General features: G+C 38.6%; 1 protein-coding gene across 2 annotated transcripts; it reads left to right on the forward strand.

Moving 5' to 3' along the window:
* The first annotated feature begins 350 nt into the window (after positions 1-350).
* Positions 351-25,628, forward strand: LOC127438252 (WD repeat-containing protein 47-like). 2 transcript variants are annotated; one of them, XM_051693701.1, is made up of 14 exons: positions 351-568; positions 6,939-7,108; positions 7,390-7,473; positions 7,591-7,675; positions 9,744-10,531; positions 11,780-11,888; positions 12,903-13,072; positions 15,403-15,636; positions 15,764-15,931; positions 16,418-16,587; positions 16,677-16,847; positions 16,979-17,110; positions 22,709-22,927; positions 23,126-25,628. In XM_051693701.1, the coding sequence occupies exons 2-14, from the start codon at positions 6,951-6,953 to the stop codon at positions 23,266-23,268; spliced, it is 2,631 nt and encodes an 876-aa protein (XP_051549661.1). In that variant the 5' UTR covers positions 351-568; positions 6,939-6,950; the 3' UTR covers positions 23,269-25,628. The 2 variants fall into 2 exon arrangements, with proteins under 2 accessions (XP_051549661.1, XP_051549662.1); XM_051693702.1 differs by lacking the exons at positions 351-568; positions 6,939-7,108 and having other exon boundaries at positions 7,390-7,503.
* Positions 25,629-27,372: the final 1,744 nt, after the last annotated feature.

Genomic DNA, 27,372 nt, shown 5'->3' on the forward strand with positions numbered 1-27,372 from the left:
ATACTAATGTTTACTTGCATTGTGCAGTGAGGTAGAAAAAAATTATTTACAAATATTTAAAGGTCTCCTATTATACTCATATTGGCCAAATCACGGGTATCTCCTCTTAAAAATGTAGGCTCTTTTGTGGGTATAACCTGTCTGGAGACTGCTTTTTACATAATGTGTGGTGGATAAAACATTTATAAATATAAGATGTACCTTAATTTTGATATAGATTAATATAGAAAGGGTTCACGATGAACAAAGCATGCAATGTCTCAGTAAAATGTGTTATTTACTGCAATCGAATAAAATATCAACATGAAAATTACATGTCATAGCCCCACCCTCACTTCCGCCCTGGAGCTTCTGTCATGAGACGGCTGGTGCTGCGGGTGTGCAGGTGGAAATCTCACTGCTGTTGCTGATAATGACAAGTGAGACAGACGTAAGGTGGGTTGGGACATCCGAGGCATTGTCGGGATAAACAAAACGCACGCTCTGGTGACGGAACACAGAGCTCGCGCTAATCCGCGTTTCAGAGGACGCGCAGGAGAAGATCAAATAAACAAAAGCGTGATTTCAGGTAAGGTTTTAAACATCGTGCATGGACCTCCTGACGGGGGCATGCACTGCAGGGACGGTGAGAGTTAAAAGCTAACCGGGATTATGCTTTTGTGCTTTGCATGTGGGGGCCAGGCAGGGCATGCATACTCAATATGTAAGTCAATGTCAGCAAATATGACAGGCTTCAGTTTACATGGAAGTAAAGGGGTCTGTAAACGAAATCAGTAGCCTAATACCAAGTGTTATCTATCTTGCATTAGTGCAACTGCATGCAAATGCAATGTTCTTTTTGCTGAAAGTACTGCATGCGCAAGTTTTCGCAATACTTGTATGCAACTATTATAAATCACGACTTTAAAATTTTTTTTCTCCAGGTCACGTGATTTAGTGAAATTATGATACACCTAAAGCAATCGAGACTCAGAATCAGAATCAGAATGAGCTTTATTGCCAAGTATGCTTACACATACAAGGAATTTGTCTTGGTGACAGGAGCTTCTAGTACACAACAATACAAAAACAGCAACAAGACTTTTAAAAAATAATTAAAATTGAATAAAAAATAGATAAATATTGAAAAGAAAAAAGTATATATAGAATACACAATACACACATATATACATACATACATATATACATACATATACACATACATACACACACACATACAGTGGTGTGAAAAAGTGTTTACCCCCTTCCTGATTTCTTATTTTTTTGCATGTTTGTCACACTTAAATGTTTCAGATCATCAAACAAGTTTAAATATTAGTCAAAGATAACACAAGTAAACACAAAATGCAGTATTTAAATGAAGGTTGTTATTATTAAGGGAAAACAAAATCCAAACCTACATGGCCCTGTGTGAAAAAGTGTTTGCCCCACCTGTTAAAACATAACTTAACTGTGGTTTATCACACCAGAGTTCAATTTCTCTAGCAACACCCAGGCCTGATTACTGCCACACCTGTTCTCAATCAAGAAATCACTTAAATAGGACCTGCCTGACAAAGTGAAGTAGACCAAAAGATCTTCAAAAGCTAGACATCATGCTGAGATCCAAAGAAATTCAGGAACAAATGAGAAAGAAAGTAATTGAGATCTATCAGTCTGGAAAGGTTATAAAGCCATTTCTAAAGCTTTGGGACTCCAGAGAACCACAGTGAGAGCCATTATCCACAAATGGCGAAAACATGGAACAGTGGTGAACCTTCCAAGGAGTGGCCGGCCGACCAAAATTACCCCAAGAGCGCAGGGACGACTCATCCAAGAGGTCACAAAAGACCCCACAACAACATCCAAAGAACTGCAGGCCTCACTTGCCTCAGTTAAGGTCAGTGTTCATGACTCCACCATAAGAAAGAGACTGGGCAAAAATGGCCTGCATGGCAGAGTTCCAAGACGAAAACAACTGCTGAGCAAAAAGAACATTAAGGCTTGTCTCATTTTTCCCAGAAAACATCTTGATGATCCCCAAGACTTTTGGGAAAATACTCTGTGGACTGACGAGACAAAAGTTGAACTTTTTGGAAGGTGTGTGTCCCATCACATCTGGCGTAAAAGTAACACCGAATTTCAGAAAAAGAACATCATACCAACAGTAAAATATGGTGGTGGTGGTAGTGTGATGGTCTGGGGCTGTTTTGCTGCTTCAGGACCTGGAAGACTTGCTGTGATAAATGGAACCATGAATTCTGCTGTCTACCAAAAAATCCTGAAGGAGAATGTCCAGCCATCTGTTTGTGACTTCAAGCTGAAGCGAACTTGGGTTCTGCAGCAGGACAATGATCCAAAACACACCAGCAAGTCCACCTCTGAATGGCTGAAGAAAAACAAAATGAAGACTTTGGAGTGGCCTAGTCAAAGTCCTGACCTGAATCCTATTGAGATGCTGTGGCATGACCTTAAAGGCAGTTCATGCTCGAAAACCCTCCAATGTGGCTGAATTACAACAATTCTGCAAAGATGAGTGGGCCAAAAATCCTCCACAGCGCTGTAAAAGACTCATTGCAAGTTATCGCAAACGCTTGATTGCAGTTGTTGCTGCTAAGGGTGGCCCAACCAGTTATTAGGTTTAGGGGCAATCACTTTTTCACACAGGGCCATGTAGGTTTGGATTTTGTTTTCCCTTAATAATAACAACCTTCATTTAAAAACTGCATTTTGGTTTTACTTGTGTTATCTTTGACTAATATTTAAACATGTTTGATGATCTGAAACATTTAAGTGTGACAAACATGCAAAAAAATAAGAAATCAGGAAGGGGGCAAACACTTTTTCACACCACTGTATATGTGTGTGTGTATATATATACATACACATATATGAATATATATACACATACGTAGTGCAAATCTAAATACAAATCGGTTATGTACAGTGCAAAGGAATGTAATGGCAGAAGAGATAGGATGTGTTGGATAATATAAAAAGACTAAGCTGTGTATTTCACATTAATTATTGCTCAAAGGGGCAGTTTTAACTGTTCATGAGATGGATAGCCTGGGGCTTATCAATAATATTGATTTGCAAATTGCAATATCCGACCTACTAAACGCATGGAAATAAATTCAATCTTACATATACAGTATATATTCTATAAATATTGGGAAAGGCTACAATGGGGCTAAAGGCACACCTTACTACGTTTGGGGTAAAAGGTTCCCAGGGGGTTAAAGTAATATCACGTAAATATGGGGACAATAGTTATAGGGCAAAATTTGTCAACTTACGCAAATACTTTTGAGACAGCAAGATACTTTTTCAAAATAACCACTTCAGAAAGGGTTAATGGTTTGTTCATTTCAATCACATTTTGCATTTCATAACATCTCAAGTGTCCTATATCAGTCGTTGTGAGCCCACTTTGAACATTCATAGCAATTTTTTTTTTTCCCCACTTTAGAAAAAAAACATTTGTTTTATGGGGGCCTTTAGTCCCTGCAACAGGGGGGCTTTATATATATATATATATATATATATTTACCCCAAATACTATCCATTCACTAATTGGACAGTTATTAAAAAACTTTTGATTTAATTACCTTGAAAAAAACTGAAAATAAGTATTTTGTCTCAAAATAAATGTGATAATTTCAGGGGTTCTAATTAGATACATAAATTTGCAACTTTTTAAAAATGATTAAATATTAGATAAAATTACCTCAAACTTTAGACATTGCATGCAGTGATCTCATGGATCAGCCCTGTTGTACCCTATATATATATATATATATATATATATATGTATATGTACTGTGAATATATATACACTCACCGGCCACTTTATTAGGTACACCTGTACATCTGCTTATTCATGCGATTATCTTATCAGCCAATCGTGTGGCAGCAGTGTAATGTATAAAATAATTCAGATACGGGTCAGGAGCTTCAGTTAATGTTCACATCAACCATCAGAATGGGGAAAAAAATGCGATCTCAGTGATTTGGATCGTGGCATGATTGTTGGTGCCAGATGGGCTGGTTTGAGTACTTTCTTTGCACCAAAACTGCATCTTGTTTCATCTTGGCAAAATAATGAAAGCCTTTTACTTTCCATTCTTGTCAGAGAGCATTCTCTCTTTATTAGCGGTGCATAGTAAACAGACACGCAGATCTCGCGTTCAGCATGGCTTATGAAACATCGCCTTTGGAAATAAAGACATCATCAGAGGTTATGCAGATACATATGAACAGAGGTATACACGGAGACAAGACAGACTGCATCATCACGATCATTGTAAAGAAAGAAACAGATTTATTTACTGTCTCTTCAAAACAACAACACACAGCAAAAAGTGAATGATTTACTTACTCTTTTACTATAAATGCTGACGTGAAAAAGTTATCCGACATTGGCCCATAATTCTGCTGTTCATCCTGTGGTTGTGTGATAGTTTAGAAGCCCATATCATTAAATTCTGGTATTATAACCTTCAAGTTATTTACACTGCGGTCAATGCCAGCTGAACTTTGTCACATTCGGTGGAAATGCAGCCGCTGCTTACTTCTGCATTGCAAAATAAGGTGGATCAGCGAGTGGCAGTTCTGTGGGCAAAAACGGCTTGTTAATGACAGAGGTCAGAGGAGAATGGCCAGACTGGTCCAAGCTTACTGGAAGGTGACAGTAACCCAAATAAACACGCGTTACTACAGTGCAATGCAAAAAAGCATTTCTGAACGTACAACACATCGAACATTGAGGCGGATGGGCAACCGCAGCAGAAGACTCCTCTGGGTACCACTACTGTCAGCTTAGAACAGGAAACTGAGGCTGCAGTGGGCACATGCTCACCAAAACTGGACAGTAGACGATTGGAAATCATCGCCTGGTCTGACAAATCTAGATTTCTGCTGAGGTACACAAACGGTAGGCCCACTGCAGCCTCACTTTCCTGTTCTTGGCTGACAGAAATGGAACCCAACATGGTCTTCTGCTGTTGTGGCCCCTCAAGGTTCTCTTTTTCGCACCATTCTCTATACACTGTACACAACACAGATTATAAACATTAAAGAAGCAGAGATAATCAAGTTGATCTTGGACTTTCTAAACTCCAGAAAGCTTCACATAAGCATGCTTGCTCTAGAAAAGGAGAGTGGAGTAATTAATGGTCTTTACTCTGATGATATGCACTTCCTGAGTTGGGTTATATGCTAATATGCTGTGGCCATCACCTGTGTCTTTAAAAACCTAAACAACTAGTTAGAGGAACAGTTCACCCCAAAATAAAAATGTAATAATCATTTACTCCCCCCTCATGTTGCTCCAAACCTGTATTTTCTTTCTTCCTTTGACCCCAAACTAAGATGACCCCAAGCTGTTAGTTTCCATATATCAAAAATTAATGGGAAGTGGTGCTGTCGAGCTCCAAAAGTGACTTAAAAGTACCAAAGAAAGTCATTTTTGGAGTAGTTTTACTCACTTTTGGTCTTATCAATTCTATCTAAGGCAACTTATATTAGATGGGCAATGGGAGGAAGTTCTGCAGTTCATCCAGCCGTTGGTGTGCCTGGATAAATTTGACAGAAAGAGGTGAATGATGGCAGTTTTGCTTGTGTGCTGGTGCGTACTGATTTTGAGTGTTCTGTGCCTTTGCAAGCACATCTCTGAGCATGTTTTGTAGTCATTTGGGTGCTTTGCTGCTTTCAGGTTTCGATATACCATCCTAAAACAGAAATTTCTGGAAGCTCTTTGTGTAAACAATGCCATGTCAAGAGTACATGTCTGCAAATTCTAGGCAAAGGGTGACTACTTTGAAGATGCTAAAATATAACACAGTTTTGATTTATTTTGGATTTTGTTTAGTCACAACATAATTCCCATAGTTCCATTTATGTTATTCCATAGTTTTGATGACATAGTTAGTTATTATTCTAAAATGTGAAAAAACATTATAATAAAGAATGAGTAAGTGTTTCAAAACTTTTGACCGGTAGTGTATATTTTTCAAGGTGAGAAATATTCTTTACAAATATCATAAAAAAAAAAAAAATAGATAATTCACTCAAAAATGAAAATTCCCTGATCATTTACTCACCCTCATGCCATTCCAGATGTGTAGGACTGACTTTCTTCTGCTGAACACACAAAAAAAGATTTTTTAGAAGAATATCTCAGCTCTGTAGGTCCATACAATGCAAGTGAATGGTGACCAGGCCTTTGAAGCTCCAAAAAGAAGATAAAGTCAGCATAAAATTAATCCATATGACTCCAAACGACTAGTGGTTTAATCAATGCAAAGACAAGATGTACAGTGAAAAGGTGTTACATTTTGGTCTGTTCTCACCCCAAACCAACTGGATCGCTTCAGAAGACATTGATTAAACCACTGGAGACTGATGGATTATGTTTATGCTGACTTCATCTCCTTTTTGGAGCTTCAAAGGTCTGATCACCATTCTCTTGCATTGTATGGACCAACAGAGCTGAGATTTTCTTCTAAAAATCTTAGTTTGTGTTCAGCAGAAGAAAGTAAGTCATACACATCTGGGATGGCATGAAAGTGAGTAAATGATGAGAGAATTTTCATTTTTGGGTGAACTATCGCTTTAAAAAATTCATGATATTTGTGATTCTGTAGGGTGACATGCCCAACATAATTTGTCTTTGGGGAACATTGTTCTAAAAGTGCTGGATTATTTGCTGACGCATCTGTCGGCAAATTGGCGATCCTCGACCCATCCATGCTCTTGAAGGACTAGGCTTTTTTTTGGAGGCTCCTTATATACAATAACACGATTGCCTCACAGGGTAAATAGAATTAACAAATCAGTCCTTCTTGTTTTTATTAGGCCTGCCTACCATATTGTTTGTATATATAATTGGCCAATATGTTTTGGAAACCTCGTCTTTGTCTTTGCTCACAGATAACCTTCTCTTCCTGTCCCTTTAGAAATCTGACACCATGACTGCAGAGGAGATTATAAACATTAAAGAAGCGGAGATAATCAAGTTGATCTTGGACTTTCTAAACTTCAGAAAGCTTCACATAAGCATGCTTGCTCTAGAAAAGGAGAGCGGAGTAATTAATGGTCTTTACTCTGATGATATGCTCTTCCTGAGGTGGGTTATATACTAATATGTCTTTAAAAACCTAAACAACTAGTTAGAGTAACAGTTCACCCCATTTAAAAATGTAATAATAATTTACTCCCCCCTCATGTTGCACCAAACCTGTATTTTCTTTCTTCCTTTGACCCCAAACTAAGATGGCTGTTAGTTTCCATATATCAAAAATTAATGGGAAGTGGTGCTGTCGAGCTCCAAAAGTGACTTAAAAGTACCAAAGAAAGTCATTTTTGGAGTAGTTTTACTCACTTTTGGTCTTATCAATTCTATCTAAGGCAACTTATATTAGATGGGCAATGGGAGGAAGTTCTGCAGTTCATCCAGCCGTTGGAGTGCCTGGATAAATTTGACAGAAAGAGGTGAATGATGTCAGTTTTGCTTGTGTGCTGGTGCGTACTGATTTTGAGTGTTCTGTGCCTTTGCAAGAACATATTTGAGCCTGTTTTGTAGTCATTTGGGTGCTTTGCTTCTTTCAGGTTTCGATATACCATCCTAAAACAGAAATTTCTGGAAGCTCTTTGTGTAAACAATGCCATGTCTGCATCAGATGACCCTGAGAATGTGAGTTTTTTTTGTGTGCACGTACAGAATAGCTTCATGTTATTCTGTTAACCTCAGTTTGCTTCTTAAGATTTAGAAAGACTTGAATATTGCTTGTCTTTAAAGGTGATTTGTATATTTATTCAGTAAAAATACTTAGCCCCAGCTTAATAGGTAGAGACTACTATAAGTAAGCCATTTCACATTTATTACATTTATAGCCAACATTTAGGAAAGGATCATTTGTACAAGCTTTGCTATTTGAATTGTAATGTGGTAAACATTTATCATCTAATATTGCCGCACACCCGCTAGAGAGCGCTGCTCCCTCACTTTGATTGAAGCAGTGAATGCAAACAAAATGTTATAATGCAGCCTTTTGCGATTTAGTAATCCTGAAGTTCGTATCACAATTTAAATCTTAATTCAATCAATCATGCAGCCTTAATAGATATCAATAGATATCTGAGAGGTTAAAGTCTTTTTTTTCCTTTTTCCATGCCCATTTTTGTCAGGTAACGCATGTTCACTTCCTGATCTAAACTGAAAAAACTAAACTAGACTAAACATTTTTGGATTTCTGGGGCTGGTTGCACCAGCTATACGTATGTTACAACTTAGTCTAGTTGTGGCATAAATGGGCACTAAGTCACAATTTATGCACTACTAAATATTTGAGCGTTGCACCATTAAACTTAGGTAGGACGTTACCCTATGTATAAACTAAATATTTACAGAAGCCTCCGACCAGGAGAAACGGTTGGAATAATAAAGCAAACTCACTTAATGACATCAATGAGCTCATGTTTTGGTTGACAGGCTTCAGTCCTCTCGACATGTATATGATGGTGTTTACATTTACGGGAGAAAATGTGTAAAAACTTACTTCAGCATGAAATCGATCTAACAGCGCACTTTCCTGTGTACGGTGTCAAGTTTCAACATGTATGATATAAGTTATTAAAATGAATAAATGTCTATTTTTCCAGCCTGTTGTATAAGTAATTATTTATTTATTGTCCCTTATTCATTTTAGATAGTTATTAAATATTGTTATTTACATAGGCTAAATATACCATTAATGAAATCTTGTTTTATTACATATCGTATTTTAATGGGGATATAATTTATTATAGCTGACATTTACGTGAGCAAACAAGGTTTGAACATCAACTGTAATGAGATAAAACTGAAATGCATGACTTTTTAATACTTCTGTGTACAAATTTGAAGGCTGCTTATTGGATCAATTAATGTAAACGTCATATTATGCGACTATGCATTACTTTACGGAGAGCTTACGACCTACTAGTTAAGTCTTGCCTTAAGAACAGGTGGTGCAACCAAATTAAGCACTGACTTAATTAAAAACTAACTAGTAGTTACTAAGCCCTTAGTGTGAACTTTACGTCCTAACTTATGTGAGAACTTGCGCACAGCTAGTGCAACCCTACCCTATACCATATCTGCGAAGGTTTATGATTATACATACAAATGGTTTGATACAGGCTGGTAATAATTAGTCTACTTTCTATAAGAAGTAAAATTTCACATTTAGAGTCCAAATGTCTAGTCTGTTACGCTGGAATTGCTTAGAAATGACGAGCGACTTCAGATATTTGACTATGCATTGTATCATTTATACTTGGACAGACTGATGAAGACTGTAGCTTGACCCACTGTAGCTCAATTATAACTGCGCATGTAAACGTATTGACTATAGTTGTAGGCGGCAGAATTCAGCAGAAAGCACAGCAGAGTTCTCAAAGTTCTACATATCCCCACCCCTTGTGTGTTTGTTTATTAAATATTTGAGCTAAATATGTTTTCAGCTCCCAGTAAGAGTATAGTATTCTCAGCTCCGTCTAACACATTTTACCATGTTAAAATCTAATTAGCAGAATTCTGCAGATTGTAGCAAAAAAAAAAAAAAACACAGAAAATGCAAAAAAAAAAAAAAAAAAAAAAAAAAAAAGCAGATTCCGTTTGGGTCCAGTTTGGGTTGTGTCTTGAATCAGAATGTGCCTGAACTAAACTCTGATTCACGGTCATTCCAGATGATCCTTTGCTCTATCTTTCCCATCTTCAGCTGGAGCTTACCATGCAAGATGCGGTCAAGTCCCTCCATGCCCTGGAAGAGTTCTGCCCAACAAAAGAAGACTACAGCAAACTTTGCTTGCTTCTCACCCTCCCCCGACTTACCAACCATGCTGAATTCAAAGACTGGAACCCCAGTACCGCCCGTGTCCACTGCTTTGAGGAGGCCTGCTTTATGGTTGCTGAATTCATCCCTGCGGACCGTAAACTGAGCGAAGCCGGTTTCAAAGCCAGCGGGGACCGTCTCTTCCAGCTCCTCATTAAGGGAATACTGTACGAGTGCTGCGTTGAGTTTTGCCAAAGCAAGGCGACTGGAGAGGAGATCCGTGAAGAGGAGGTTCTTCTAGCAGTGGATGTTCTTTGTGGTAATGGTTGTGAGGAACTGGACTTGAGTTTGCTCTCATGGATTCAAAACCTCTCGTCATCAGTCTTTGCCTGCGCTTTTGAGCAGAAGACCTTGAGCATTCATGTGGACCGCCTTGTCAAACCCACCCAGACGGTTCACGTGGACCTTCTCACCCCTCTCCTCACCAAACTCTCACCCTGCCCGTCCTCGCCCCTGTGCCGACCCCAATCGGCGGATACATACATGTCACGGTCTCTCAATCCCTCCCTGGATGGATTGTCGCATGGCCTGGCAGGGAGGGAAAAGAAAATGACTGAAGCTGATGGAAAAACAACATCCATGTCACAGTCTTTCGCTAACTTTGGGTATCCTTCTGGGACAAATTCAAGCCGAAATGCTCTGGAGGGCAGTGTCTTTACTGAATCTCCAGACAGGTAATCTTGCATTCTCACTGCTTTAGTGCATGAGTAATTTAGATTATTACATATATTTTTACATGTTTTATAGAGCGCAACAGTCTGAGTTCTGAAGTAAAGTATTTTTTTTAATAGGGGAATTGATTATTAATGATAATTTACAAACCTTTGAAGACAGACCTACTGTGAGCTCTTAGGTTGTTTATAAATGGTATATGCTTCTGCTGAAGCAATCAATCTGTGTTATTTAAACTTCATTATTTAAAAAATGTATTTAGTAGCAAAATTCCTGGTAAAGAACTATACCACCCATGGTCCTGATGGGAAATGATCCACCAATCGGAGAATCATGGCCAACAAATCACGGCAAAATAGTTCAGCGACCGCCCACTTCCATGACTCACTGTGAATGACGCAATCTAGTCGGTCTCCCCACACTCTCAAACTTCTTTATATATTTGTGTATTTTTGTCTGATTTTAAAATACTTTTTAGGCTTCAAATCAGAGCTGGTTGGTTTGGTTTATGGCTTTGATCTTTTTTATGAAGAGTTTTATGTCATTAAAAAATGAATGGGGAAAAAACACTTCCAAAACCAAGGCGGTTTAAAAAGTGAGCAGACACTGTTGCACTATTGACAGCTGTACATATGTGGATGTTTCCCTCTGCTCTTGCAACAATTAAAGGCGAAGTGTGTAATTTCTGTCCATCTAGCGGCACCAAATGAAATAGTAGCTAGATTCTGATGAAAACGTGAGTGGTGCTTGACTGTAAAAAAAACTGGCCACCACCACAATGCTAGGGTGTTCTAGGTGGTTGCCAGGGCATTGCTATGCAGTTGCAAAGATTTTAGGTAGTGCTGCCAAGAATGTTGTCTCTGTTTGAGGCATTAATGCGAGCAGTGAAATTCAAAATATGGTCAAGCTTAACACTCATATTCCTGTTACACTCACAGAAATAAACCCTGACTGCTCTACTAGTAAGGCAAAACAAATGTCCATGGTAACAGAGAGGAGCTTATAGAAAACAAATGAGTCATTAAAGATTTGTGCTATGATTTTCTTTACTTGATTTCCAGTACATTCAGTATACTGCTAATAAGTTTGTCTTTTGTCACATACTAGATAAAAAGCACCATCATAGGTAAATGTCACCGTCTTAACCAAAAGACAGCAGTATTTGATTACGTTTTTTTCATTTTACATTAAGGTTTTCTTTGTTATTAGTGTGGTTTTCTGAGTTGACTGATCTTGAGATGTTCCTCCAGAGCACAAGCACAGGCAGAGAAGATAAACGGCTCGGGAACCAACTCTTTACGTCCTCCACTGACTCCTGGGAAGGATGGTGGCAACATGGCTGCAGCTGAAAAGTCTGAGGTAAGTTTCCTGTCCTCAGTGTATTGATGTATCCGCAAATCACAATATTTCAGCACAACGGCAAATATTACACTATGGTCCTTATAAAGTGCCTGACGTGGTCTTCTGCTGTTGTGGCCCATCCGCCTCAAGGTTCGACGTGTTGTGCATTCTGAGATGCTGTTCTGCTCACTACAATTGTACAGAGCAGTTACAGTAGTTAACTACGGAGTTACCATAGCCTTTCTGTCAGCTCGAACATGTCTGGCTATTCTCTGTTGACCTCTCTCATCAACAAGGCGTTTCTGTCTGCAGAACTGCTGTTCACTGGATTTTTGTTTTGTTTTTGGCACCATTCTGAGTAAACTCTAGAGACTGTTGTGTGTGAAAATCCAAGGAGATCAGCAGTTACAGAAATACTCAAACCAGCCCATCTGGCACCCACAATCATGCCACGGTCTAAATCACTAAGATCACATTTATTATGGTTGATGTTAACATTAACTGAAGCTCCTGACCCATATCTGCATGATATTATGCATTGCACTGCTACCACGCGATTGGCTGATTAGATACTTTTATCAGCTAGATGTGTAGTGTAAAACTTGCTTTCAAGCAATTTGTGAGCAAATCGTTCCTTTGTGTCAGTTCTTTTCAATGAATTTGTCAGAATTGTTCACAAATAGATGTTTAAAAATCTGTATCCAGTAATCACAAATAACTAGAAAGTTCTTGGAAAAGTCATTGAATTTCATTGGTCCAAAAATTGTGGGAACAACAAGGATTAGAGTTAAGCCCTGTATGTAGATTTGTGCATATTTAAAAAAATAAATAAATAAATACAAATAAAAAATTTATTATTGTGTTTTTCATTTATTATTTTGAGAAAAGCTACATGTCTTGCTCAAGGATCCCAGTAATTCTTCTGTCAATGAATTGCCCCTTCCAGGATTTAAACCGGCAAGTCTGCTTCCATGCCATGTCTCTGACAGAACCATTGACCTATAGTTTACATGCATGGATATACCATTGCAGGAGCAGATTCAGGAGTTCCAGCGTCAGCGGTTGCGGGTGCAGCAGCATCTTGAGCAGAAGCAGCAGCAGAGGCAGCTGTATCATCAGATGCTGCTGGAGGGTGGAGTACATCCTCCAGACCAGCCATCAGACGCCGCCCAGCAGAACCTCACACAGAAGTTCCTGAACAGGTCAGACCCTCTGATGTGCCCCACAGGCATTAAAATTTGTTGGAACCGCAATGTTGTTGATTGCTTATGTGGCTTCTAAGATGCTGAGAATGTAAGTAAGTGCTTCTTGGACTGAAACGTCTAATACGGGATAATAGAATTAGCATGTGCTTTAAGAATGTTTTTTTTTACTAGTGATAGACCGATACATCAGCTGATATTTGGGCATTTTAATATTATCGTATCGGACAATAACCATGTCCATTTGGCTCTGTTAGCTCCTCTTTGTATCAGATCCAAAACCTCCCGACAGCTTTGTCAGTGTATAATTTTTACAATGAATTTGTATTACGTATTGTGTAAATCAGTGTGACATTGCTTTTCAGCAGTATTGTGTGCATGTCCTTTGCTGTCCTCAAATTGTATATAGATATCGTCCATTGGCTGCCCTGCTCTCAAGATATTAGCGCTGGCCATTGGAAAAACCCATATCGGACACTTTTTTTTTTTTAATTGGTGGGAGATACCCTGATATGTCTTGAGGCCGATTAGTCTGCCGATATTTGGCTCTTTTGAGATAGTATCGACACCAGTCGATATCCATGCCACTTAACTGATTAACAGAAGTCAGTTCCAAAATCTACTGACAACCTTGTTGATAGATAATACATACAAATATTTTAAACAGCCTTGTCTATTCTAATACAAATTTACTTTTAATTAGTGCTGTCAGTCAATTAATATTTTTAATCATGATTAATCGCATAATTGTTTGTAGTTAATTGCAATTAATCACAGATTTTGAAAGTGGTGAAATTTGACACTATATATACTTGTCAAAATGTATTTTCATCTTGGGAAAGAAAACAAAACAATATGTAACAATATAATGCTTTAGTAATATTTTGGCAAACAAAGCCTTCCACAGTATAAAGATAGAAATGCACTAAAATAGCACCAATTCAATTAACATTAAACGTTTCCCAAAGTCTAAGTGGGAGTTTGACTAATTGAAAGAACTATTTTCCCCATTGGTTGCATATTCATTGCAGTGGGTATTACATTTCTTAAACTCTCATCCTCCACAATATTTATCTGTCGGTAGACTGTGGCCATCCGCTTTCCTACAGCAGTCGTGAAGCCGAGTTCATGATTCGTGTCAGAGCGTCAATGCCAGCGTCAACTGCCACTTTGAACTCATCATGAAAAGCACTTGAAGACAAAGAGCATCTCGTTTTGGTGATAGTTAAGATTTGGTGTGCTGCTGTGGTAAATAAAATGCACCTTACATAGGCTGAAAAATGCTTGTTTTCTATCACAAGTCCCTTCTGGGCTTGTTTTGTACATCAAATAGTGCTAAGACCTCCTTTCTCCATAATTTTATCACAGACAGGGAAGCGATGTCATAACCTCCACGGCTTTATCATAGGAGAGATTGTAACGGTCAACTAGCGTGTTATGATAGTACCGCCCATAGAATATCTATGGGACTGCCTCATTATGTTATTTTATGCTAAGCTTGTAGGCTAATCTTGGTAGAAGGGCTCTGGCGCTGTTGTGTGTCTGTTTGTGGTGTGTGCATCAGTGTAATGACTCCGGGAGGACACATTATGAAGATTTCGCTATTCACACCAGTGTTTATGCTGTCTGTTAATTGCGATTTGGACAAATTAATGCGTTAAACTTTTTTAGTTAATCACATGCGTTAATGCGTTAATTCTTACAGCTCTACTTTTAATATTCAAAAATATTTGTAGTTAATTGTAATAGTTAACAGGGTTTTTTTAGGTCTGTCAATCTATTTAACATTTTTGAATAAATTAATTACACGATATGCAGATTGAATAATCGAATTGATCACTATTTGCATACATCAATTTTTGCAGAAAAAGGCACTATATAATGATTAAGTTATTATAAATATAATATAATAACTAGTTATAGACTGATATATCGGCCAGATCGATTAATCGGCCGATATTTGGCCATTTTGCGATTATCGGCATTGGCCGATAATCTTGTTCCCTTGGCCGATTAACAGAAGAGTTAACAGTCTCTTGTGTCAGTTCCAAAATCTACCAATAGATTGGTCAATGGATAGTCGACACTTTCTGTTTTCAAGGTTTTTTATTTTCAAGTTTATGCAAATCGACCACTAATAACTATAAATTCAGATCATTAAAAAACATTACATTATTGTGGCAGACAAGGAATGCATTGATCTGCTTTGCTGTCTGTCAGTACAATAGAATTTTATAAATACAGTATCTGCATGCCACCCTGCTCTCTAGATATCAGCATTGGCCATTGAAAACCCCATATTGATAGACCACTAATTTCTTTTTGTTTAGGTCCATTCAAAAACTGGAGGAACTGAATGTGGCGGTGGGTATGGAAGACCTGGGAGAAGACGTTCAGGCTTTGGCCCAACAGTGTAACGGTATGACAGCTGCCGCAGCAGGTAAACAAACCCCTGATGCGGGATCAGGCCGGAACAAGGCTGCGGTGGTCAGCAGCACCCCTCAGAAGGGAGGAGGCCGGGGGGTTCCTTCACTGGACGAGTCCCCTGTGCTGGTCAACCCGAGGTCAGAGATGTTTTTCAAAGCTCGCTATTAAACTTTAGAGTCAATTTTTAGAGTTTGATGAGCTTTAGCTGACACTGATTGTATCTTTCATTCTTTTGAGGCATTTAATTCTGATATATAATGATAGTGTGTTTCAGGACGAGAAACCCAAATCCCCATTCATTGCAGTACAGACACTTGAGGACACACAGGCTGTGCGAGCAGTTGCCTTCCACCCTTCTGGAACCCTCTACGCAGTGGGATCAAACTCCAAAACACTGCGTGTCTGTAACTACCCACAATCCCTCAAAGCTAGGTATGGCATCAGTATTTAAAGGGATAGTTCACCCAAAAATGAAAATTCTCATCATTTATTCACCCTCATGCCATCCCAGATGTGTATGACTTACTTTCTTCTGCTGAACACAAACAAAGATTTTTAGAAGGATATCTCAGCTCTGTAGGTCCATACAATGAAAGTCAATGGGTACCAACATTTTATAGCTTCAAAAGTACATAAATGCAGCATAAATGTAATCCATAAGACTCCAGTTGTTTAATCCATGCCTTCAGAAATTATATGATAGGTGTGGGTGAGAAACAGATCAATATTTAAGTTCTTTATTTTTTTTTTTACTGTAAATGTCCACTTTCACATTATTCTTCTTTTGTTCTTGGCAATTTGCATTCTTCGTTCATATCGCCACCTTCTGGGCAGGGGGGAGAATTTACAGTAAAAAAGGACTTAAATATTGATAGATTTAATCTATATTCATCAACATGCTCTGTTCATCTTCTATAGTGCTCAAAGTCCAGTAAAGCAGCCTGACATCTGCTTTAAACGTATTAAACACCATAAAGGCTCCATCTACTGTGTTGCCTGGAGTCCCTGTGGGCAGCTGCTTGCCACGGGCTCCAATGACAAGTATGTCAAAGTTCTTCCTTTCAACGCAGACACCTGTAATGCCAAGGGTAATGTGAAAATATGTATCTTAAATTAATTGTGAGCCTGTGTAAAAGATATGTACTTTTTAAAAAGTGTGTTTGCATTTTGACTGCAGGGCCAGATCTAGAGTTCAGCATGCATGACGGCACTATCAGAGACGTGGCGTTTATGGAGGGCCCAGAGAGTGGAGGTGCCATTCTCATTAGTGCCGGGGCTGGAGACTGTAACATCTACACGACTGACTGCCAGAGAGGACAAGGTCTTCACGCTCTCAGTGGCCACACAGGTGCACACAATCTTGACAAAGTCCCCTTAGTACAAATGGTTAATATTGTATGCTTCTGTAGCATTATGCCGTATTGTTTTATTGTATATGTGAATATGTTCTGACATGTTGCCCTGTGTGTCTGTTTGCAGGACACATACTGTCTCTGTACACATGGGGCGGGTGGATGATAGCCTCTGGTTCTCAGGATAAAACAGTGAGGTTCTGGGATCTGCGTGTGCCCAGCTGTGTGAAAGTGGTGGGGACAGCTCTGCATGGAAACGGTATGTCCTTTCAGTCAGCTCCTTTTCTTATTAAAGGAACGTTCCGGGTTGACTACCACAAAAAAATAATTTCGATTCGTCCCTCTTCTTTAAAAAAAAAAAGCAAAAATTGAGGTTAAAGTGAGTCACTTACAATGGAAGTGAATGGGGCCAATTTTTGGAGGGTTTAAAGACAGAAATGTGAAGCTTATAATTGTATAAAATCACTTACATGAATTCTTCTGTTAAAACTAATGTATTATTTGAGCTGTAAAGTTGTTTAAATCATCATTTTTACAATCGTTTTAGTGTTTGTTGACATTATATCGTCATGGCAACAAAGTTGTAAAATTGTCTAACTTTACACAGAAAAGGTTAATAAGTGATTTTATCACACTAAAATCATGTTTATACGTATATTGTTTACCTCATGTGGCTATAATTTTAAAACAGTGAATATTTTAACATTTACGGATTGGCCCCATTCACTTCCATTGTAAGTGCCTCACTGGAACCCAGATTTTTGCTTTTTTTTTTTTTTTTTTTTTTTAATTAAAGCAAGTCATAATTAATTTTTGTGGTAATCAATATTATACCACAAATGCTGTTGATTGAGCTTAACTTTTATTGAACCCGGAATATTCCTTTTTAAGAAATAAAAAAATACCAATATTTGAAAGTTGATTAACTAATACCTATATGTCATAGGTACAGTATGTACATATCGGTCTTGGTGGTTCAGCATGAAATGCCATTTGCAGCGCATTTCATTTTCATTAATATTAGGGCTGTTAATCGATTAAAACTTTTAATAGAAATAATTACATGATGTGCTGATTAATTAATCACAATTAATTGCATATAATCAATATTTGCAGAGAAAGGCCCCCAAATAAAAATAATGTAATATATAATCATATTTAAATAATTTTAAATAAATGTAAATAAATATGATCATTCAGATAATTAAAATACATTTCATTTTTGTGGCAGACGAGTAAAACATTAATTAGGCAATACAAATGTGTTTTTTAGAAGGCAATATATTGTTTATTTCCATTTCATTGAACATGGATGACCTCAAGATGGCGCCGAGTATGGCTGCTGCGTTGCGAGCTCCGACACAACATAGCAATGTTTTGTTTGTCTTGTTTACAATTCTTATGTTTTTTGTCTTGGATGTTGTCTGCCTTATTGTCTACGACAGACAAACACTTTTGGACATTGGTTCAGCGATCTCACACCGAAAACCGGACTTCACATTCCTCAATGCCGACCCGCTGTTTACAAACACGCAAGCAGAGCCCTTTGTCTGGGCAGCACGGCCGCGGAAACCCAGGAGGAAAAGGGGAAACAGAGCCGGCGTTCTCATCAGAGTAAGACGCCGCGCAAATCGACCCCCGCTACCCACTATTCTACTGGCAAATGTTCAGTCTCTGGATAACAAGCTCTGCGAGCTGAAAGCGCGGATCTCTTTCCAACGAGAGACGAGGGACTGCTGCATTATCTGCCTAACAGAAACTTGGATGTCTGCGGAGATTCCAGACTCAGCCATTGACCCCGCGGGGTTCTCCATGCACCAAGCGGACAGAGCGAAAGACCTCTCAGGTAAAACTAGAGGAGGTGGTGTATGTTTTATGATCAACAAATCCTGGTGTGATCAGAGGAACGTACATTCCATCAAGTCTTTCTGTTCTCCTGATCTGGAATTTCTTATGCTTCTGTGTCGACCATTCTGGCTACCGAGGGAATTCACAGCGGTCATTATCACTGCTGTGTACATTCCCCCACAAGCCGACACAGACCGGGCACTCAAGGAACTGTATGGGAGTATAAGCGAGCAAGAAACCGCGCACCCTGAGGCCGTGTTCATTGTGACCATGGACTTTAATAAAGCCAGTTTAAAATCAGTCGCACCAAAATATCACCAGCACATTAGTTTCAACACACGAGGGGACCGGGTTTTGGATCATTGCTACTCTCCGTTCCGGGATGGCTACAAATCCCTCCCCCGCCCACCATTTGGCAAATCGGACCACTCTTCCATTCTGCTTCTGCCCGCTTACAGGCAGAAATTGAAACAGGAAGCACCCACCCTCAGAACGATCCAGTGCTGGTCGGACCAATCAGATTCTATGCTACAAGACTGTTTTGATCACACGGACTGGGAGATGTTCCGGTCCGCCTCTGATGACAACATCGAGCTTTACGCTGATAGCGTAATGTGTTTCATCAGAACGTGCGTAGAGGAAGTGATTCCGACCAGAACTGTACGAATCTGTACGAATCTATCCGAATCTATCCGAATCAATAGCGATGTTCGCGCGGCACTTAATGTGCGGACCTCCGCTTTTAATTCCGGGAACACGGAGGAGCATAAACAAGCCAGTTATCAGAACCGCAAAACACCAGTACAGGAGCAAGATTGAAGGACAGTTTAACACCACCAACTCTAGAAGCATGTGGCAGGGAATTAACATCATCATGTTAAACTCCGCCATGAACACCGCTGCCTCTCTCCCGGATGAGCTAAATACTTTTATGCTCGTTTCGAGGGAAATAACACCGCCCTCGCGGAGAGAGCTCTCGCGGCCGAAGCTACAGAGGTTAGTTCACTCTCCGTCTCTGTAGCGGATGTAACCCGATCCTTCCGACAGGTGAATATCCGCAAAGCCGCGGGCCCAGACGGCATTCCGGGCCATGTCATCAGAGCGTGCGCGAACCAGCTGGCTGGTGTTTTTACGGACATTTTCAACCTTTCCCTCTCTTTGTCTGTAGTCCCCACATGCTTTAAAACATTCACCATTGTGCCTGTTCTAAAACAATCAAAAATAACTTGTTTAAATGACTGGCGTCCTGTTGCTCTGACCCCCATCATCAGCAAATGTTTTGAGAGACTAATCAGAGATTACATCTGCTCTGTCTTGCCACTCAATCTTGACCCGCTGCAGTTTGCTTACCGCAACAACCGCTCCACTGATGATGCCATTGCATCTACAATACACACTGCTCTCTCCCACCTGGAAAAAAAGAACACTTATGTGAGAATGTTGTTTGTAGACTACAGCTCAGCATTCAACACCATAGTGCCCTCCAAGCTAGATGAGAAACTCCGGGCTCTGGGCTTAAACAGCTCGCTGTGCAGCTGGATCCTGGACTTCCTGTCAAGCAGACGCCAGGTGGTTAGAATAGGCAGCAACATCTCCTCATCACTGATCCTCAACACTGGAGCCCCACAGGGCTGTGTTCTCAGCCCACTACTGTATTCCTTGTACACACATGACTGTGTGGCAACACATAGCTCCAATGCCATCATTAAGTTTGCTGATGACACGACGGTGGTAGGTCTGATCACTGACAATGATGAAACAGCCTACAGAGAGGAGGTGCACACTCTGACACACTGGTGTCAGGAGCACAACCTCTCCCTCAATGTCAGTAAGACAAAGGAGCTTGTGGTGGACTTCAGAAGAAAAGACAGAGAACACAGTCCCATCACCATCAATGGAGCACCAGTGGAGAGAGTCAGCAGCTTCAAGTTCCTGGGTGTCCACATCACTGAGGAACTCACATGGTCCGTCCACACTGAAGTCGTTGTGAAGAAGGCTCATCAGCGCCTCTTCTTCCTGAGACGGCTGAGGAAGTTTGGAATGAACCGCCACATCCTCACACGGTTCTACACCTGCACTGTGGAGAGCATCCTGACTGGCTGTATCTCCGCCTGGTATGGCAATAGCACCGCCCACAACCGCAAAGCACTGCAAAGGGTGGTGCGAACTGCCAAACACATCATCGGAGGTGAGCTTCCCTCCCTCCAGGAAATTTATACAAGGCGGTGTGTGAAAAAAGCTCGGAGGATCATCAGAGACTCCAGCCACCCGAGCCATGGGCTGTTCTCACTGCTACAATCAGGTAGGCGGTATCGCAGCATCAGGACCCGCACCAGCCGACTCCATGATAGCTTCTTCCCCCAAGCAATCAGACTTTTGAACTCTTGATCTCCCACGATCAAAATACATCAGCACTGCACTTTATTACTCTTACTCTTATATCTCACACCGGACTGTCATAAATTATATTATTATTATTATATTATGTCTCTCTTAACAACTGACTATCAACCGACAGCCTGAATGTCAATACAGTACAATACAGTACATTCTATATATATATACTTTTTTTAATATATATTTAAATTTTTATTGAATAATGTGTATCTATATAGAAAAAAAAAAAAACATCATATTGTATACTGTACAGTGTATGTTATTATTTGTATATTGTTGAGTGTAGTTATGTGTATAACAGATGTTTAAATTGTGTTGTGTTAATTTGATGTTTATTGTAAATTGGTATATGTCTCATCACTGTCACGCCTGCTATGTTGATTGGAACTGCACCCAAGAATTTCACACACCATTGCACTTGTGTATATGGCTGTGTGACAATAAAGTGATTTGATTTGATTTGATTTGACATAAGCCTATCATTGAATCATTGGCCTAAAGTCCACAGCAATCTATTTTGTGATTGAACTCGTCAATCGTCCGAGGTAGGACGTGACTATGTGCATCAGACGGACGCTTTTGGAGCGTCTCACTTCGGTTGCATCGTTTCATAAACACAGTGTTTTTAGGATGCTGTGTCAAGTTGAACGTAGTTTTAAACTTAGAAAAACACATCTCGAGAACCTTGCATTCGGAGTTGCGCTCCGTCCAGTTGTTTGAACGCAAGAACACGTCCTCATGTTGTGCCATCTTCTGTCAGTGAGTTTGATTTGTTTTCTGTACTGCTGCGCATTGCTTTTTCAGCTGGAGTTGCGCTGACTGCCTCCTGCTGACCAAGACTCAAAAAAACGTGAATTTTTTTTTTATTATGGTCCAGGGGCATGATTGATTGCATTAATTTTTTTTATGCATATATACAGGTGCATCTCAATAAATTAGAATGTCGTGGAAAAGTTCATTTATTTCAGTAATTCAACTCAAATTGTGAAACTTGTGTATTAAATAAATTCAATGCAAACAGACTGAAGTAGTTTAAGTCTTTGGTTCTTTTAATTGTGATGATTTTGGCTCACATTTAACAAAAACCCACCAATTCACTATCTTAAAAAATTAGAATACATAATTAATAATAATAATTTTCTTTATTTATCACACATTATACATTTGCACATATACAGTGAAATTCTTCTTTTTCACATATCCCAGCTAGGCTGGGGTCAGAGTGCAGGGTCAGCCATGATACGGCACCCCTGGAGCAGATAGGGTCAAGGGCCTTGCTCAAGGGCCCAACAGTGGCATCTTGGCGGTGCTGGGGCTTAAACCCCCGACCTTCTGATCAGTAACCCAGAGCCTTAACCGCTGAGCCACCACTGCCTATATATATATAAATTGCACAAAATTAATGCTTTAAATTGACAGCCCTAATAAAGATTGTTTCCATCATATTTCAAAGTGAAAAACGATATTCAGCTTTTTTTCCACGGTCTGTGATGACAGATTTCCGCCTTAAAGCTGATGTGTCATTTTTCGATGTTAAAATACTTTCTCCTATCCCATCTTAATATGTAGAGATAACTGTAAGTAAGCCATTAGTGACTTTGTCTGATCACAGGAAGTGCAGTGGCCTCTGTGGCAGTGGATCCCAGTGGGCGGCTCATGGCCACCGGATTGGAGGACTGTCGCTGTATGCTCTATGACATCAGAGGTGGCCGAACCGTCCAGGCGTACTGCCCACACACCAGTGACGTCCGTTCTGTCCGCTTTTCTCCTGGTGCGCACTATCTGCTCACTGGTTCCTATGACAACAAAGTCATGATCACTGATCTTCAAGGTAGATGGCGAGCGACACAGCAAGTTTCAAAATTATGTTCTTGTCTTGGGAGGGAGCTTTATGTACTCTGTCTGCATGATTATGGCCCCTTTATATGATTCATCCATTTCAACAGATGTGTATTCTGTTCTCAGCACATTTATTGAATGCAGTAGTAACTGTTAATGATGCTAATGTTGATGTTGGCGGTTTCTGCAGGGGATCTCACCAAAACTCTGCCAGTTACTGTAGTTGCTGAACATGGCGATAAAGTGATCCAGTCCCGGTGGCACACCAGAGACCTCTCCTTCCTGTCCTCCTCAGCTGATAAGACTGTCACACTATGGGCATACCAGCCTTAACCTACACCAGTCTGCAGACAGAAGAAAAGAATTAAGAAAGAGCACAGAACAACTGATCCTTCAGGACTCTGATAAATCGATTGCCCAACTAGAAGAACGATTAAAGGGATAATTCACCCAAAAATGAAAACTCTTTCTTATTTGGGAGAAATATCCCTTTAAGAATGAAAGACGTCAGTGTGTGTTTGTAATTCTTTGTAATGTAAATACTCAAAAATCCCCGTTTGGTACTGAAGATAATTAAAAATGACTGGATGTTGAAGTGTTCAATTCTCAATCCTAGTCACGAGTCTACACTTGGAAACGCATGTCCACTGAAGAAGCAACTTTGTTGTTATATCAACATCTCTGCAAAATATTAAAATAGCTTACTTCCACATACAAAGATGACAAATGCCATACGTAGCATTGCCTCTGTATTTTGCTGTTATAAATTCTCGATAAATGACACAGTCCTGAAAATGTGAGCTAAATTGTGCCTTTGAGTCACGTTCTCTGCTGTTACACTTATTAAATTGAATGTCTTATAAATAGGCCTAACCGCTGATCAAGGCATAGCTACAGATGTACAGCACATTGCACTATGGACATGATTGTTGAGTAGACTTTGTGAAAAACTGAAGTGACATGTCATGATGTCTTAGCACTTGTGGATATGTTAATGCAGCATGAATATTCATCTCAATATTTAAGTAAATGTAAATAAACGAACACAGTAAATGTTGAGGGGAAATGTTTTGTGAAAGTCATCCTTATTAGGGTGTTTCATTCATGTTTTTTTCGAATAATTTTAGTTTGGATTGTCATTTTCCTTATATGCATCACTTTGAGCACCTTTTTGAGGCAGCTGAAATTTGTAGTACCCATTCAATCACCTGTTGTACTAAGTATGTTCATTAGCAATTAATGTGAACATGGAAAAAAAAAACAGTATGGTATTATGCCTAATTTACACTTGTAAAAAGTTTACAGAAATCAAATAAAAGAAGCAGAAAAGCATGAAATCCTTTAATTTTTATTTATTAGTTAAACGTGAAATTAATTAATTTTCAAACGAAAATGTTAGTGTGGACGTGGCCTTAGTTTACCCAAAATGTAAATTATGTTGTCATTTACTCATTTTCTGTGTGTTTTCTGCTGCAAAAACACAAACACTGTAAACCCTGAAGTTGGTGGACATTACTGGACATATCAAGTTTTGGGCTCATATCTTGAAATCAAAGACTCAAAACTCAAACTTTTGAGTACAAAATTTAGGTTACACTGTAAACCCTAACAAGTTAGCAGAAAGAAACTCCCAAAGTTAATAGAACTTTTAGATTTACATTTTGTACAACGCATGTATGTTAATTTCTCTTAACTTGAAATATTGAATAAGCTAACTCATACATGTTAATGGTATTTTAACTCTTTGGATGAACTTAAAAATTCCATGTAAGGTCAACATAAATACTTCAAGTTGAGTAAACCTAACTAACTAGTACTAGCTAGAGGCTAGTAGTGAATGCTAGCATACTGAACGCATACTAATTGGAAACACTATACTTTGAGTAGCATAGCAATTGCACAACGGGTAAATCAATATACTGTAGAGAGAGCAATCGTAAAGGGGTCGTGGAATGGAAAATCTAATTTCCCTTGATATTTAGACAAAACATACTGTAAATTTCAGAACACAAAACATCTTCCCCAGTCTAAAAAGAGCATTTATAATTGCCACACTGCTGAAATGTCTCATTTTGAAATCTGTCTCTTTGTGATGTCATGACACATTGCTCATTTGTATTTACAAATCCCACAACATGCGTCATCGCACCCTTGGCCCCATCCTGCCAATATATGGTTCAAGTGAAGAGAGCAGGCCTTGTGTGGCTAACTGTTCCTGAACACCAAAGGGGACCCATCTAAACTATTTTGAATAATTTTGTATATGAACATGAAATATACTGACTCTTTGACCACTGCCATGTATCTCGCTGCTTTTAACAGACACGTTGTCAAGTTACAGCTCTGAAAGGGAGAAGCAATTCTCTTTCGTTCAGTTGCTGCCTCTTGTTGTTTTGAGCACAAACACATCATGGATGCATTCTTTCACCCATCTATGCTATTTTAAATTATTGATGTATGTACACATAGACTAGATGGATGTCTTTGACCGTTTTGGTGTGTTTCCAGTGATGTGCACCCCAGTATGTGTGCGCGTTATTTCACTGTGTTTTGGACTATGTATAAGCATTTTTTCGGCTCATATCAGCGTTGACTCTTTGTGAACCATCATTATACAATTCAAGCTTTGCAAAGGAACTGTTATTGAAGAATGGGGTTAAAAACACTTGGACCCGATCTAAAATGTAAGTAAACCGTTTCATTCATGAATATTTCAAATGACTGTTTGATAGCTTATGGTGCTGAGTGTTAACAGTTGTGCTTGAGATTGTGACTGTTTTGTTAAAAAATAAAAATACTTTTAACATTGTCACTGGACCTCTTTATTAGAAAATAATAAAAAAATAAAATAAAATAGCACTTCATGACTCTTTAGCTTCTACCTGTCCTCAATTTAAGTTCAATCTCCATAATGATATACCCCAAAAACTTTAACATAACAGAAACTCTTCTAAATAAAACAAAACATTAAACACTAACAAGTATCCCATTTACATTCATCTTGCATATAGACACATTATATAACATTATTTTGAACCTTTCAGTTAAATTTAAATTCCTCTAAATTTAAAGAGACAAGTTCATTAAACTCAAACAATAAAACAATTCAGGTTACTTAAAAGGTGTAAGTTTCATGATTTCAAAAGAAAGAGAAAGTTGTAAACACATCAAAGTTAATTTATTTGAATTAATTTGTATGATTTAATTTTTCCCTACTCAAAACAATTAATTTGTTTTGAGCATTAGGGTTTAGAGGTTTTGGGGAATACCCATAATGCTTTGCGCTTGAATAATTTAATTATGTTTCCTTGGTCAAAGGGATGTTATGGGTGCATTTAAATTGTTGTAATTAATAATTTATAGAGGATTTAAATCTTTTGTAGTATTATTTACAGTATGTTTTGTTTTGTTGCAAATAGTTTCGTGTGATGTTAGGTTGATCAGTGTCCCATTTTGTGAAGATGGACCCTGTTGATTAATTCTCTTTGTGCATGTGCAGTTAAAGTTCAAGTATATATACATTCTTTGGAGAATTAAGTTTATTTAGTGACTGCCCTAGAATCAGTTATGGTCTTTATTTGAGTTGTGCTATTGTTTGATCTAAAATTTAAACAATTCAATTCAAATGATTAACAACAGTTGAATCAGCATTATTTAAATAGCAAATCTGTGTTAAGTCTACTTGCATCTAGTTACCTTATCTTAAATAAAGTTCATTCTATATGGCCACCAAGTTAACTGAACATAATTACATACGTTTTGGAGATGCCATTACTCAATTCAAGAACCACCAAGTTTCTTATAGCCTTTTCTAGACAGTCTGTACAGGTCCTTTCTCTTCTATAAATTCTTCTTTTTATTTTTAATATTAATTCATTAATACCGTTTCACAATATAGCCACATCATAACATTTTGTACAAATGTTTATTACAGTCCACACAGAACATCACAGTCCTCCAAACAAAGATATATTCTCACCTTCTGCAAGAAATAAACAGCAACTTTTCATTCAAAATTCAACAAAAAATAACTGAATATTCAGCCTAAACAATGTTTAAAACAAGATGAGAAAACGAGCAATTATGATAAAAGGATAAGAGGGATTTATGAGTATCTCTTTTATTATCTATTTTCTCAGGTTTCAGAAATGCAAATCTTGTATTTCTTTTAAAGACCTTATATTGTAAGGGTCCTGTGAGGAAATATATATACGGATGTAGAGCAATATGAGGGTGAGTAAATGATAACAGAATTTAAATTTTTGGGTGAACTAACGTGTATTGTTTCCTGTGCAATGCTTTACTCTATATGCAGTATTTATGTATGTATGTTTATAAATCAGTATAAAGGTCAAAGTATGTAAACTTTTATTGTTAATTTTTTTAATCACAAAAACAAACACCAATTCTTCAATTCTTCAAAGCAGATCTAAAACC

This window comes from Myxocyprinus asiaticus, chromosome 49 (genome assembly GCF_019703515.2).
Source record: "Myxocyprinus asiaticus isolate MX2 ecotype Aquarium Trade chromosome 49, UBuf_Myxa_2, whole genome shotgun sequence".
Taxonomy (NCBI): Eukaryota; Metazoa; Chordata; class Actinopteri; order Cypriniformes; family Catostomidae; genus Myxocyprinus; species Myxocyprinus asiaticus.

Excerpts from the sequence above, each read along its gene's own strand:
- LOC127438252 (XM_051693701.1), top strand. The coding sequence starts at position 6,951 with ATGACTGCAGAGGAGATTATAAACATTAAAGAAGCGGAGATAATCAAG. Across the intron at positions 11,889-12,902 it reads CTGCAGCTGAAAAGTCTGAG|GAGCAGATTCAGGAGTTCCA; the intron begins GTAAGTTTCCTG and ends ATACCATTGCAG. Across the intron at positions 15,932-16,417 it reads CCACAATCCCTCAAAGCTAG|TGCTCAAAGTCCAGTAAAGC; the intron begins GTATGGCATCAG and ends CATCTTCTATAG.